The following is a 15,928-nucleotide window of genomic DNA, read 5'->3' as shown; positions in this document are numbered from 1 at the left end:
CAAAGTTGCCAAAATTCCACGTGTGTTCACGTATATCAGTGCGTTCTTAACAACCTAACCATTACTAAACTTCTATTCGAGCAAATAAGCCTCAAGTAGAAAATGATTTTACTAGACACATTTTGGGCGGAGTAAAACCTCTCGCTTCGCATCTTCCTCTCTGATTTGACTGCGCATGTCAGAAAGACAAGTAAACAGTGACCATGAGCGGCTGTTCAGACTCGTCCAACCCTAATTGCGTCACAGCAAAATAACTCAGGCGAATTTTTCCTGTATTTCAAGCTTTTTAATTTGCATCTTGACAACACAATATAAAAAGTACTCAAATAAAAAATGTATGGGTTTCCACTGATCGTTTTTAACAATTTAAAAAGGAGCACTATGCAGAAATCTATGCCATTTCCTGGTTGCTAAAATTATAATAATTTGCCTAATTACAGTTCGTGACAAAATAAGCAAGTATAGTGTAGAGAATAATTATACCATCTTAACCGCTGTGAAATATATTTTCCATAACCAAAAATATTGTATTTTCAGAAATAGAACACATAGAACATATCTACCAATTCTTAAACTTGCTTTAATAAGAATGACAGATCTATAACTGCACTTCTATGTGAATTTGGTCAGGTCTGCCCAAAAAGCCACATATTGCAGCAATAATAATAATTAAAAAAAAAAGGTATTGGCAGGTTTATTTTGCTTATACTGTGTAACACACCAGGCAATCAGACAGATCAATCAACAAACTCTTCTATGGTTTCCAGTCTAAGAGGATAGCATGGCTGCGTTTTGAATGGCACCCGATTTCCAATTTAGACCTCTGATCAAAATGTAGTGCCCTTATACACGGTGCACTTTGGGACACACACACACAATGATCTCTTTTCCCCCCCAAAAAATGAAGAAAAAAAAAAACACTGTATAATCACATATGCACAGTAAAAAATACGTGGGATTCTTTCTATGTCCCTTGCTGATACAATTAATTCATTGACAAAAAAAATACTTCCAAGCTAAATATTTTTCTGTTAGGGACATCCCCTAGTCCTGATCTTTTAATTCATTATCTTTGTCAACATCTCAAATGTCACCCTAATTTTTTTTCATTCTCAATTTTAGTGCACTGCTTTTGACCAGGGCAAATAAGGTTCTGGTGAAATGTAATGCACCACATAGACAATAGGGTTCTATTTAAAGACGTAACCCTTTCATATTGATTATAAAAACAAAAATACTCCACTCGTAGTCACTCTGCATCTCATCTGGCTTATATCAATACCAGTACAATGTCTCAGACCATAAGTAGTGCACTATGTAGGGAATAGGGCATTTATAGTGCACTAAGTTCGGCTGAGGAAAAGCCTCATAAGGCTGCATAATAAGACTCTGGCCAAAAGCAGTGCACTATGGCTGCGTTTAAACAGCCAGCCCAATTCTGATCTTTTGCCCAAGTATTGGAATAAGATCTGATCGGTCAAAAGAACAATTATTGTCAAAAAGATCAGAACCAGGTTTGCCTGTGTAAAACACAGCGTACAGTAGGTTGGTAAATAGGGTAGAAGTCGGGACGTAGGCAGGTCTAGGAGATCCTCTCGTAGAATAGGAGGTAGGCTTGGGAGCTCTGCACTTTGCTCTCTGTGACTGGCTGCACACTACTGTCACTCACGTGGAACCAAGACCCTTTCACCGGCTCGCCTTGGGGGGAGAAGGGAAGGGGAGAGGTAATGGGTGTTAAGTTTGTTTATAAGCATAAAAATAAACAATGATGAGGTCCGACAATCGAACTAAGCTCATGAGGCATTTAGAAGTTATACTATAAAAATAATCAATGGCTAGTCATATACATACATCTCTCAATAATTGAAATGCCCAAAAATGGATGTACCAAGATGGCTACTGTGTGCTCACATTTTTTAAAAATTTTTTTTTTTTAAAAGGGCAATGTTTCCATGAATTTGTCCAGTGATTTGTTTTTTTGTTGTGGATATTTAGACAGTTTGCATAGAAATGAGACAAGAATTGCCACGGTGCATTTCCCACGAAGTGTCTTGTGTGGATAAAAGCAGCTGGAGGTAATATCTTCACTCCTTAAAAAAAATATAAAGCTAGAATGTCAAAAAATAAATAAATAGGTGGTTGAAGTGTTTCCCATTAGGGTTATGATGCAGTCGGCTGAGCGTACCACCCTTTGCTCATTAATAAAGTAGCCAGCCTGTATGCCCTGCTCACCTATCATGTCTCTGGTATCCCGCAAAAAAGCAGCATGGATAGAATACAAGAATTGACTAACATTTGCCATATTCTAATAGTTCTCATGTGCCAACATATCGCCATGGCGATAACAATGGTGGTGAAACTTCAAAATTGTAACGTGAAGCAATTCAGGCATTCTTAAAAAGTCAAGACAATCCTTGTCCTGCAAAGACACATTTATTTTATTGTTAAATAAACTGATTTTGCAAGCAGCTAGAATTAAAATGTAGAGTTTTATATTTGATAACATGTCCCCGCAATACCTTAAATTATTTGGCAAATATAATTTACAAAAACAAACTGAAGACAAAACAAAAACATTGTATCCATCAACATTTGTCACAATAAAGACAGTTAGGGAAAAAAATAAATACAGTTAAAACTTTACATACACCTTAGCCAAATACATTTAAACTCAGTTATTCACAATTTCTGACATTTAATCCGAGTTAAAATTCCCTGTCTTAGGTCAGTTAGGATCACCACTTTATTTTAAGAATGTGAAAGGTCAGAATAATAGTAGAGAGAATGATTTATTTCAGCTTTTATTTCTATCATCACATTCCCAGTGGGTCAGAAGTTTTCATACACTCAATTAGTATTTGGTAGCATTGCCTTTAAATTGTTTAACTTGGGTCAAACGTTTCGGGTAGCCTTCCACAAGCTTCCCACAATAAGTTGGGTGAATTCTGGCCCATTCCTCCTGACAGAGCTGGTGTAACTGAGTCAGGTTTGTAGGCCTCTTTGCTTGCACACGCTATTTCAGTTCTGCCCACACGTTTTCTATGGGATTGAGGTCAGGGCTTTGTGATGGCCACTCCAATACCTTGACTTTGTTGTCCTTAAGCCATTTTGTCACAACTTTGGAAGTATGCTTGGGGTCATTGTCCATTTGGAAGACCCATTTGCAACCAAGCATTAATTTCCTGACTGATGTCTTGAGATGTTGCTTCAATACATCCACATAATTTTCCTGCCTCATGATGCAATCTATTTTGTGAAGTGCACCAGTCCCTCCTGCAGCAAAGCACCCCCACAACATGATGCTGCCACCCCCGTTCTTCATGGTTGGGATGGTGTTCTTCGGCTTGCAAGCCTCCCCCTTTTCACTCCAAACATAACGATGGTCATTATGGCCAAACAGTACTATTTTTGTTTCATCAGACCAGAGGACATTTCTCCAAAAAGTACGATCTTTGTCCCCATGTGCAGTTGCAAACCGTAGTCTAGCTTTTTATGGCGGATTTAGAACAGTGGCTTCTTCCTTGCTGAGCAGCCTTTCAGGTTATGTCGATAAGGGACTCGTTTTACTTTGGATATAAATACTTTTGTACCTGTTTCCTCCAGCATCTTCACAAGGTCCTTTGCTGTTGTTCTGGGATTGATTTGCATTTTTCGCACCAAAGTACATTCATCTCTAGGAGACAGAACGCGTCTCCTTCCTGAGCGGTGTGACGGCTGTGTGGTCCCATGGTGCTTATACTTGCGTACTATTGTTTGTACAGATGAACGTGGTACCTTCAGGCGTTTGGAAATTTCTCCCAAGGATGAACCAGATTTGTGGAGGTCTACAATTTTCTTCTGAGGTCTTGGCTGATTTCTTTTGATTTTCCCATGATGTCAAGCAAAGAGGCACTGAGTTTGAAGGTAGGCCTTGAAATACATCCACAGGAACACCTCCAAATGACTCAAATGATGTAAATTAGCCTATCAGAAGCTTCTAAAGCTATGACATCATATTCTGGAATTTTCCAAGCTGTTTAAAGGCACAGTCAACTTAGTGTATGTAAACTTCTGACCCACTGGAATTGTGATACAGTGAATTATAAGTGAAATAATCTGTCTGTAAACAATTGTTGGAAAAATTACTTGTGTCATGCACAAAGTAGATGTCCTAACCGACCTGCCAAAACTATAGTTTGTTAACAAGAAAATTTGTGGAGTGGTTGAAAAACGAGTTTTAATGACTCCAACCTAAATGTATAACGCATAAGAAATATTTTTTTGCGTTTTGTAAACGCAGATCTAAAATGGTTCTTATTGTAATTTCTGCTCAGCGTCAGACTCATTTTGTGCTTCAGTTTCACTTCTAAACTCTTGAGAATTCAACAATAGCATTCTATCAGCAGACAGCTCTCTGACTGATGTGGAGCTACTGTTCTCCATCATTCTATCAGCAGACAGCACTCTGACTGATGTGGAGCTACTGTTCTCCATCATTCTATCAGCAGACAGCTCTCTGATGTGGAGCTACTGTTCTCCATCATTCTATCAGCAGACAGCACTCTGACTGATGTGGAGCTACTGTTCTCCATCATTCTATCAGCAGACAGCACTCTGACTGATGTGGAGCTACTGTTCTCCATCATTCTATCAGCAGACAGCACTCTGACTGATGTGGAGCTACTGTTCTCCATCATTCTATCAGCAGACAGCACTCTGACTGATGTGGAGCTACTGTTCTCCATCATTCTATCAGCAGACAGCCCTCTGACTGATGTGGAGCTACTGTTCTCCATCATTCTATCAGCAGACAGCGCTCTGACTGACGTGGAGCTACTGTTCTCCATCATTCTATCAGCAGACAGCTCTCTGACTGATGTGGAGCTACTGTTCTCCATCATTCTATCAGCAGACAGCACTCTGACTGATGTGGAGCTACTGTTCTCCATCATTCTATCAGCAGACAGCTCTCTGACTGATGTGGAGCTACTGTTCTCCATCATTCTATCAGCAGACAGCACTCTGACTGATGTGGAGCTACTGTTCTCCATCATTCTTTTGGTGCAGGTACAGCCAACTACAGGTCCCGTGTGGCTCAGTTGGTAGAGCATGGTGTTTGCAACGCCAGGGTTGTGGGTTCGATTCCCACGGGGGACCAGTACGGAGAAGAAAAAAAAAATGTATGAAATGTATGCATTCACTACTGTAAGTCGCTCTGGATAAGAGCGTCTGCTAAATTACTAAAATGTAACGTAAAATGTTGAGCAAAAATAATACAATATGTCAAAATTAAAATCCCAGTATGTAACTATCTATTTTTGGATTGTTTCAATGACCACCATGCTCAGTACAAACCTAACAGTCTGTTAAAGCTGTACATTAACAGCAGTCCTACCTTGTGTGCCCACTCCGTTGTGTGTAGTGGAGGGGCAGAAAGGTCTGGCTTTGACGTAGGCTGTATAATGACCACTTCTCATAGTCCCACTGTGTTCTACTATACCATACAGACTGTAAAGCACCTGAGAATCTCCCTCCGACACACCCTGAATAACAAACAAACAAACAAAATGTCAGCGTTCAAAAAATGTCCTACAGATACTAATGTAGGACATTTTGTAACCAGACCAGGAACAACTCAGGACTCTAAACCCCATAGTTTACACTAAGATACAGAACAAAACTTTTTTTTATTTTTTTTATTTCCACATGTAACTTATTAGCGTTTTATAAAAAAGGCGTCATAAAAAAAAAAGGTGTTATTTGAGTGTGTTTTACCTTGCATATGACAGAGCAGAATGGTGCTACGTCTAGAATGTGAGGGAAGTTAACATGGCTGTTCACCTTACACACACTGTATCCAATCTGGACCGGAACAGAGGCAAAGAGAGGCAGAGACAAGTTACACACTTGGAAATCACATAGAGTGCATTCGGAAAGTACTCAGACCTCTTGACTTTTTCCACATTTTGTTACATTACAGCCGTATTCTAAAATTGATTAAATAAAATTAAAAAAATGGTTTGTCAATCAATCAACACACAATACCCCATAATGACAAAGCAAAAACAGCTTTTTTAGAATTTATTAAAAATAAAAACAGGAATACCTTCTTTACGTAAGTATTCAGACACTTTGCTATGAGACTCTTTGTCCTGAATGCCAAGCGTCACATCTGGAGGAAACCTGGCACCATCCCTACGGTGAAGCATGGTGGTGGCAGCATCATGCTGTGGGGATGTTTTTCACCGGCAGGGACTAGGAGACTAGTCAGGATCGAGGCAAAGATGAACAGAGCAAAGTACGGAGATCCTTGATGAAAACCTGCTCCAGAGCGCTCAGGACCTCAGACTTGGGGCGAAGGTTCACCTTCCTACAGGACAAAGACCCTAAGCACACAGCCAAGACAATGCAGGAGTGGCTTCGGGACAAGTCTATGAATGTCCTTGAGTGGCTCAGCCAGAGCTCGGACTTGAACCAGATCAAACATCTGTGGAGAGACCTGAAAATAGCTGTGCAGCGACGCTCCCCATCCAACCTTACAGAGCTTGAGAGGATCTGCAGAGAAGAATGGGAGAAACTCCCCAAATACAGGTGTGTCAAGCTTGTATCATCATACCCAAGAAGACTCGAGGCTGTTATCGCTGCCAAAGGTGCTTTAACAAAGTACTGAATAAAGTTTCTGAATACTTATGTAAATGTGATATTTCAGTTTCTTATTTTTATATATTTGCAAAAAATAAATAAATAAAAAATAAACTGTTTTTGCTTTGTCATTATGTTGATTTGTGTGTAGATTCATGGGGGGGGGGAACGGGACAATTTAATCAATTTAAGAATGAGTCTGTAACGTAACATAATGTGGAGAAAAAAATCAAGGGGTCTGAATACTTTCCAAATGCACTGTACACTGGTCACAGCAGTGCTAAAGGAACATATCAATGGGAAACACAGGCAGGAACATTAGTGAACTCTTCAGGGATTTAGTGTTACTAACAAGTGCCGGGATTCAAATCCGATGCCTCATTGTAGTGCACTTGACATGACATTTAAAAAAGGAGCAATCAGCACTTTAAACAATAATAAAGTAATCTCCTTCCCTGGTCCTGTTTTGGTAAACAGCTGAGAAATGATACCACTCTCAAATTAATAGACAGAGCTACGGACGCAAGGACTGACCCTCCATGATATCAACGTTATAGTTTTAACCATGTTATGAGGCTATATAGTGTTTGTTTACAAACGGAGTAAAACAAGCTTATATTTTGGGTTCTCCTGGAGTGTTGACAGTTGAACTAAACTCATGAGACATTTATAAATTATATTCTTCAAGAATCAATGGGTACATAACATTCATTTATAAGTCCAAAAATGGATGTAGCAACTAACGATTTACTTAAAAAATTTAATCTCCAATTGAGCCGAGATCTGCAGCGTTTACTGTGAATGCCATCTTCGCAAAAAAACGGGGTACATCGGTTATTTAAAATGCGTATTGTCGACTGTGTTGTACAGATTCAACCCAGACCAAGAGCTCATGTTGTTGTATATAACTGGACGCAGTATAAACAGAGTGTTGGTAAAGGTTGTTAGTAAATAGGAAATTGTTCTTAAATGACTTGCCTAGTTAAATAAAAAGGTGAAATTTAAAAAAATTTAAAAAATAAAAAATAGTAGGTCTGGCACACTAATTGTATAATCATGTAACCAACAAATGGATGAAAATCTTAATTAAAATAAAAAAAGTCCTAAGTTATAATAAAAATATATATACTGCTCAAAAAAATAAAGGGAACACTTAAACAACACAATGTAACTCCAAGTCAATCACACTTCTGTGAAATCAAACTGTCCACTTAGGAAGCAACACTGATTGACAATAAATTTCACATACTGTTGTGCAAATGGAATAGACAACAGGTGGAAATTATAGGCAATAAGCAAGACACCCCCAATAAAGGAGTGGTTCTGCAGGTGGGGACCACAGACCACTTCTCAGTTCCTATGCTTCCTGGCTGATGTTTTGGTCACTTTTGAATGCTGGCGGTGCTTTCACTCTAGTGGTAGCATGAGACGGAGTCTACAACCCACACAAGTGGCTCAGGTAGTGCAGCTCATCCAGGATGGCACATCAACGCGAGCTGTGGCAAGAAGGTTTGCTGTGTCTGTCAGCGTAGTGTCCAGAGCATGGAGGCGCTACCAGGAGACAGGCCAGTACATCAGGAGACGTGGAGGAGGCCGTAGGAGGGCAACAACCCAGCAGCAGGACCGCTACCTCCGCCTTTGTGCAAGGTGGAGCAGGAGGAGCACTGCCAGAGCCCTGCAAAATGACCTCCAGCAGGCCACAAATGTGCATGTGTCTGCTCAAACGGTCAGAAACAGACTCCATGAGGGTGGTATGAGGGCCCGACGTCCACAGGTGGGGGTTGTGCTTACAGCCCAACACCGTGCAGGACGTTTGGCATTTGTCAGAGAACACCAAGATTGGCAAATTCGCCACTGGCGCCCTGTGCTCTTCACAGATGAAAGCAGGTTCACACTGAGCACGTGACAGAGTCTGGAGACGCCTTGGAGAACGTTCTGCTGCCTGCAACATCCTCCAGCATGACCGGTTTGGCGGTGGGTCAGTCATGGTGTGGGGTGGCATTTCTTTGGGGGGCCACACAGCCCTCCATGTGCTCGCTAGAGGTAGCCTGACTGCCATTAGGTACCGAGATGAGATCCTCAGACCCCTTGTGAGACCATATGCTGGTGCGGTTGGCCCTGGGTTCCTCCTAATGCAAGACAATGCTAGACCTCATGTGGCTGGAGTGTGTCAGCAGTTCCTGCAAGAGGAAGGCATTGATGCTATGGACTGGCCCGCCCGTTCCCCACACCTGAATCCAATTGAGCACATCTGGGACATCATGTCTCGCTCCATCCACCAACGCCACGTTGCACCACCGACTGTCCAGGAGTTGGCAGATGCTTTAGTCCAGGACTGGGAGGAGATCCCTCAGGAGATCATCTGCCACCTCATCAGGAGCATGCCCAGGCGTTGTAGGGAGGTCATACAGGCACGTGGAGGCCACACACACTACTGAGCCTCATTTTGACTTGTTTTAAGGACATTACATCAAAGTTGGATCAGCCTGTAGTGTGGTTTTCCACTTTAATTTTGAGTGTGACTCCAAATCCAGACTTCCATGGGTTGATAAATTGGATTTTCATTGATTATTTTTGTGTGGTTTTGTTGTCAGCACATTCAACTATGTAAAGAAAAAATAATTTAATAAGATTATTTCTTTCATTCAGATCTAGGATGTGTTGTTTAAGTGTTCCCTTTATTTTTTTTAGCAGTGTATATATAAAAATATGTACTTCATATTAAAGTAGAACAACTTTAGCCATAAGCAGCAAAGTAAAAGTAAGTGTGGTTTACATCCAACAGCCGATATAAGGAGAGAGGCGACAAAACGGAAATGTTGTGTTGTGGAAGTCTGTTGCTGCGATAACACAGGAGTGGAGGAGAACATGCATTTAAACCAGGCTTACTTTTACTTTGCTGCTTTTGGATAAAGTTTATGGACTTGAAGCTAAACATAAAAAATAAAAATAAATAGCTATTTGAACGATTATAACTGTGACAAAAAAAAAAAAATCATCCAAATGTCCATGACCGTCACAGCCCTAGTTGTTGGAGAGGATTACCTGCTGGAATCTCTTCAAGTGAAGAGTAAGCACCGGAGGGGGACATGAGATCAGCATTTGCTTCAGAGCATCTGTGTACACATTCTTCTTGGAGCCTAAACCACGAGCACACACACACACACACCTTGTAAATACACAATGACACACACTATGGTTGGGCGATATCAACCATTGTCCTATCGTGATTATGTACCCATAAAACATCACCCCTCCTTATTGGTCAACCCAAAACATTTGTTTAAGGAGAGAAAAACCAACAAAAAAAAGTGCTTAAAAACGACAGTTGGCCTTTAGAACAAACTGGACGAATCAGGATGAAAGATAATGTCGTTAGACTGGACGAAGACTAAGTACAGGCAAATCTTTTCTATGAGTTTCTGGTGGAGGAGCCTCAGTGTCTGTCTGTCTGTCTGTCTGTCTGTCTGTCTGTCTGTGTGTGGTGCTGTGACAGAACAGTGACTGGTGGGACGAGGAACGGGCTGTGTTACCGTAGTGACATCCGGGGCTGGATAGAAGCAGTCTACCAGACTTCACAACCGAATAATAATATACCGTAAATTCCGGACTATAAGCCGCAACTTTTTTCCCAGGCTTTGAACCTCGTGGCTTAAACAATGACGCGGCTAATATATGGATTTTTCCCGCTTTCAATTTTTTTTCTTCCAAAAAAACACATTCTGTGACGTGCTCAGTTTTTTGGCGGCATGAAGCTTTCATTAGACCAATGAAATTGCCGAACGGGTTACGGTCAAACAACTTTGTTGTTTAGTGTTTAGATTAAATCGAGCGCTCGCAAACTTCCCATCATTCTGATTACGGTAGTCATTTTGTCACCCTCATCATGGCAAAGACACGGAGAAATGCATATGATGCAGCTTTCAAGTTGAAGGCGATTGATCTGGCTGTTGGAAAAGGAAATAGAGCTGCTGCACGGGAGCTTGGTCTTAATGAGTCGATGATAAGACGTTGGAAACAGCAGCGTGAGGAATTGACTCAGTGCAAAAAGACAACTAAAGCTTACTGCTAATTTGACATTTTTTGTTACAAGCCGTGTTTCGTTAAAGCCTATTTATTTTTGTTACAAGCCGTGTTTCGTTAAAGCCTGTGTAAAGTTCATTTGTTTCAATGTACCGGTAGGCACCTGCGGCTTATAGACATGTGCGGCTTATTTATGTTTAAAATAATAAAAAAATAATAATTCAGTGGGTGCGGCTTATATTCAGGTGCGCTTAATAGTCCGGAAATTACGGTACTTTTTTTAATTATATGGTTTATTCTATCATAAAGCTGTGATTGACAATAGCCGATTCCTTTCATTCTTGTTATTATAGTCAAAAAGGCACTGGCACATCTGAGCAGTCTGTTTTGCAGGTGCGTGGTAACAGTTGAACAAGATTAAGGAAACCGCACACCGCTCTTGATAATATCACTGATGTTTAATAAGCTTTAGGTACCGACCTCACGGTCTTCCTCAGAGCTTTACGTACCGACCTCACGGTCTTCATCAGAGCTTTACGTACCGACCTCACGGTCTTCATCAGAGCTTTACGTACCGACCTCACGGTCTTCATCAGAGCTTTACGTACCGACCTCACGGTCTTCATCAGAGCTTTACGGTCTTCATCAGAGCTTTACGTACCGACCTCACGGTCTTCATCAGAGCTTTACGTACCGACCTCACGGTCTTCATCAGAGCTTTACGTACCGGCCTCACGGTCTTCATCAGAGCTTTACGTACCGGCCTCACGGTCTTCATCAGAGCTTTACGTACCGACCTCACGGTCTTCATCAGAGCTTTTGTGAGTTTTTTTTAAATTAGCACCCTTAAGTAGACCGAGCACCACTCTCACATCCGTTCCACACATCGAAAGGGGTTGGAGGCGAAGGATAAACAAATAACTACTACCAAATATAACAACATGCATTTCATAAATATTAGAATAAAGTGTGTAAATATGACGTATTAAACACGTCTGTAAAACCACAACGAGGACATAGAACTACCCAGCAAGTTCTCATTAATCACTGGGTACATCGTACGGAAAACATCAGTCATCTGAAATAGGGACATAATTCATGTTCAAATTCACAACATAACATTTCATCACTAAGTCCTTTAGGAACTAATGTCTGGAGGGTGAAAATCTCAAAACATTATCTTCTACTCAGAGTATTATTAATATCACCTCCCCTGTCTGATGTCTTAACTTTCTCTACGCCACAAAACACAATATGATGAAGTGTGAATATTTCTGCCACCCCCACACAGGAAAAACGGTTTCAAATAAACGATATCATTACGTGTACCACCACCCATGTTATTTACATTATTAAATGTCCATGTGGGCTCTGCTATGTCGGTAAAACCTCCCGCTCTCTCAAACAGAGAATCAGTGAACATAAAAGTTCAATCAGGAGAAACGACAGGGATTATCCAGTCGCAGAACATTTTAACGACCTAAAGCATGACATTTCTACCTTTAGATTTTGTGGCGTAGAGAAAGACCGTGAGGCCGGTACGTAAAGCTCTGATGAAGACCGTGAGGTCGGTACGTAAAGCTCTGATGAAGACCGTGAGGTCGGTACGTAAAGCTCTGATGAAGACCGTGAGGTCGGTACGTAAAGCTCTGATGAAGACCGTGAGGTCGGTACGTAAAGCTCTGATGAAGACCGTGAGGTCGGTACGTAAAGCTCTGATGAAGACCGTGAGGTCTGTACGTAAAGCTCTGATGAAGACCGTGAGGTCGGTACGTAAAGCTCTGATGAAGACCGTGAGGCCGGTACGTAAAGCTCTGAGGAAGACCGTGAGGCCGGTACGTAAAGCTCTGAGGAAGACCGTGAGGCCGGTACGTAAAGCTCTGAGGAAGACCGTGAGGTCGGTACGTAAAGCTCTGAGGAAGACCGTGAGGCCGGTACGTAAAGCTCTGAGGAAGACCGTGAAGTCGGTACGTAAAGCTCTGAGGAAGACCGTGAGGTCGGTACGTAAAGCTCTGATGAAGACCGTGAGGCCGGTACGTAAAGCTCTGATGAAGACCGTGAGGCCGGTACGTGAAGACCGTGAGGTCGGTACGTAAAGCTCTGATGAAGACCGTGAGGCCGGTACGTAAAGCTCTGATGAAGACCGTGAGGTCGGTACGTAAAGCTCTGATGAAGACCGTGAGGTCGGTACGTAAAGCTCTGACGAAGACCGTGAGGTCGGTACGTAAAGCTCTGATGAAGACCGTGAGGTCGGTACGTAAAGCTTATTAAATATCAGTGATATTATCAAGAGCGGTGTGCGGTTTCCTTTTTCCCCTCATTCTTGTTCTTTTTGAAAGTCCCAAATTTAGGACAACACCTCGGTAGACTACAATACTTTGGGGAAATAAACTAGTGTTGATGACCGTAACTGGCCTGTAAGAGGAATGAGGTTAAGGTTATTGGACATTTGGTTTTTCAACCTCGCTTGGAGGGATTTTCCTCCACATATCTTTTTCTAAATAAACTGTAACTTGATTAAAACTGGTCATTAGATGTTTCTACAGTCTATTGATATTAGTTTGATCTGTCATTAGTTCCTACCTTATGTTTTTAGGCTTTTACAATAACTTCTGAGATGGAACTCTGTTACAGTCGTTGTTTGAACGGGAGAAACCCATGAATAAAAATTAAAAAGACGGCCTCCATATTCCTCTCTCTTCATTCGATAGGCTAAGTTTTTCAGAAACTACTAGACGCAACATAGTTACAAAGAGTGTCCCCTTATATTTAAAAAAAATTGAATTGTTTTAGGCTGTAGTCTAATGTCCAAGCATCCGACGGAGAAACAATATTTTCTGACCGGACATTTAGTGATGCTTTGGTGGAATTCTCCCCACACCCCATGTCTGGCCTACACTCTCTCCTCCCCACCCCCCATGTCTAGCCTACACTCTCTCCTCCCCACCCCCCATGTCTGGCCTACACTCTCTCCTCCCCACCCCCCATGTCTGGCCTACACTCTCTCCTCCCCACCCCCCATGTCTGGCCTACACTCTCTCCTCCCCACCCCCCCATGTCTGGCCTACACTCTCTCCTCCCCACCCCCCCATGTCTGGCCTACACTCTCTCCTCCCCACCCCCCCATGTCTGGCCTACACTCTCTCCTCCCCACCCCCCATGTCTAGCCTACACTCTCTCCTCCCCACCCCCCATGTCTGGCCTACACTCTCTCCTCCCCACCCCCCATGTCTGGCCTACACTCTCTCCTCCCCACCCCCATGTCTGGCCTACACCCTCTCCTCCCCACCCCCCATGTCTGGCCTACACTCTCTCCTCCCCACCCCCCATGTCTGGCCTACACTCTCTCCACCCCACCCCCCATGTCTGGCCTACACTCTCTCCTCCCCACCCCCCGTCTGGCCTACACCCTCTCCTCCCCACCCCCATGTCTGGCCTACACCCTCTCCTCCCCACCCCCATGTCTGGCCTACACCCTCTCCTCCCCACCCCCATGTCTGGCCTACACCCTCTCCTCCCCACCCCCATGTCTGGCCTACACCCTCTCCTCCCCACCCCCGTCTGGCCTACACTCTCCTCCCCACGTCTGGCCTACACTCTCCTCCCCACGTCTGGCCTACACTCCCCTCCCCACGTCTGGCCTACACTCCCCCCACTCCCCTGTCTGGCCTACACTCCCCCCCACTCCCCCTGTCTGGCCTACACTCCCCCACTCCCCCTGTCTGGCCTACACTCCCCCCACTCCCCCTGTCTGGCCTACACTCCCCCCACTCCCCCTGTCTGGCCTACACTCCCCCCACTCCCCCTGTCTGGCCTACACTCCCCCCACCCCGTCTGGCCTACACTCCCCCACCCCCGTCTGGCCTACACTCCCCCCCACCCCGTCTGGCCTACACTCCCCCCCACCCCGTCTGGCCTACACTCCCCCCACCCCGTCTGGCCTACACTCCCCCCACCCCGTCTGGCCTACACTCCCCCCACCCCGTCTGGCCTACACTCCCCCCACCCCGTCTGGCCTACACTCCCCCCACCCCGTCTGGCCTACACTCCCCCACCCCGTCTGGCCTACACTCTCCCCCACCCCGTCTGGCCTACACTCTCCCCCACCCCTTGTCTGGCCTACACTCCCCCACCCCTTGTCTGGCCTACACTCCCCCCACCCCGTCTGGCCTACACTCCCCCCACCCCGTCTGGCCTACACTCCCCCCCACCCCGTCTGGCCTACACTCCCCCCACCCCGTCTGGCCTACACTCTCCCCCACTCCCCCTGTCTGGCCTACACTCTCTCCCCCACTCCCCCATGTCTGGCCTACACTCCCCCCCACCCCGTCTGGCCTACACTCTCCTCTTGTGTTCTGTAGGCTATATAACATGTATTGAAATAGGCTATAGCATGCAGGTATAGGCTGATTACTCTGAATGTCACTTGTGTACGGTCCTGCTGTGTGCTGCGTACTGTCCTGCTGCGTACTGTCCTGCTGCGTACTGTCCTGCTGCGTACTGTCCTGCTGTCCGGCTGCGTACTGTCCTGCTGTCCGGCTGCGTACTGTCCTGCTGCGAGACTCGATTCTTTACTGTGGGGCGCCAGTGAAATTCAAATAGGCTAAACCATCGTACATCACAATGTCGTCACAATCGACGATGGCTGATCGTAATATCGCCCAACCTTAACACACACACACACAAACCGTGGAAATCCATAGACCTAAACCATAGTATACACACACACACACACACACACACCTGGAACAGGACCAAACAGGATGACCATTCGTGTTCATTAGTTTAAAAGAGAGAAGAAAAAAAAAAGAGAAAAAATAAATACATTGACAAAATATTTCAAAAACGTACCTTCTGCAGCCTTGTTTTTGGTCTGTCTCTTGGTGCAGGTGACACAGAGAAGAGAGTTGTTCTGAGTGAGGTTCTCTACCTCTGTGAACTGGTACAGACAGGACTCCACAGAGCACTCCTGTTTCTCTGGCGCCGCCCTGGTGGCCAGCGTGTGAAAGGCCAGCTTAGGGTCCTGGTGAGAGACCGTGTACTCCTTCCCCTCCAGCTTCGTCTCCATTTCTAGGAATTACATTTTTTCAGTGTTTTTTTTTATAAATAACATTGACAAAAAAAAAAAAAAAAATTACTAATATTTCGTAAATTTAAAACACAATACAACAGGACTTTATGAAATTGACATCGATACTAGCGGTTATATCTGCAGGGAAGGTTGGTTTAGGGTCATTAACTAAATAGTGTGGCTGAAAGGAGGGTTGGTTTAGGGTCATTAAAT

General features: G+C 43.9%; 1 protein-coding gene across 6 annotated transcripts in view; it reads right to left on the bottom strand.

Annotated features, from left to right (window-relative positions):
* Window positions 1-264: 264 nt before the first annotated feature.
* The window catches only part of usp16 (ubiquitin specific peptidase 16), a 31,495-nt gene continuing 15,831 nt past the window's right edge, over window positions 265-15,928 (bottom strand). For all 6 annotated transcript variants that reach the window (XM_045704114.1, XM_014163668.2, XM_014163667.2 and 3 more), the window contains 5 exons: window positions 15,496-15,714; window positions 9,667-9,761; window positions 5,755-5,841; window positions 5,375-5,522; window positions 265-1,698 (listed from right to left, as the gene is read on the bottom strand). In XM_045704114.1, coding sequence (XP_045560070.1) covers window positions 1,583-1,698; window positions 5,375-5,522; window positions 5,755-5,841; window positions 9,667-9,761; window positions 15,496-15,714 — 665 coding nt within the window. In that variant the 3' untranslated portion in view covers window positions 265-1,582. The remainder of the gene's footprint in view (window positions 1,699-5,374; window positions 5,523-5,754; window positions 5,842-9,666; window positions 9,762-15,495; window positions 15,715-15,928) is intronic.

This window comes from Salmo salar, chromosome ssa20 (genome assembly GCF_905237065.1).
Source record: "Salmo salar chromosome ssa20, Ssal_v3.1, whole genome shotgun sequence".
In the NCBI taxonomy this organism is placed as follows: Eukaryota; Metazoa; Chordata; class Actinopteri; order Salmoniformes; family Salmonidae; genus Salmo; species Salmo salar.
The sequence above is the reverse complement of the archived record's forward strand: the minus strand, read 5'-3'. Positions and strand labels throughout refer to the sequence as shown.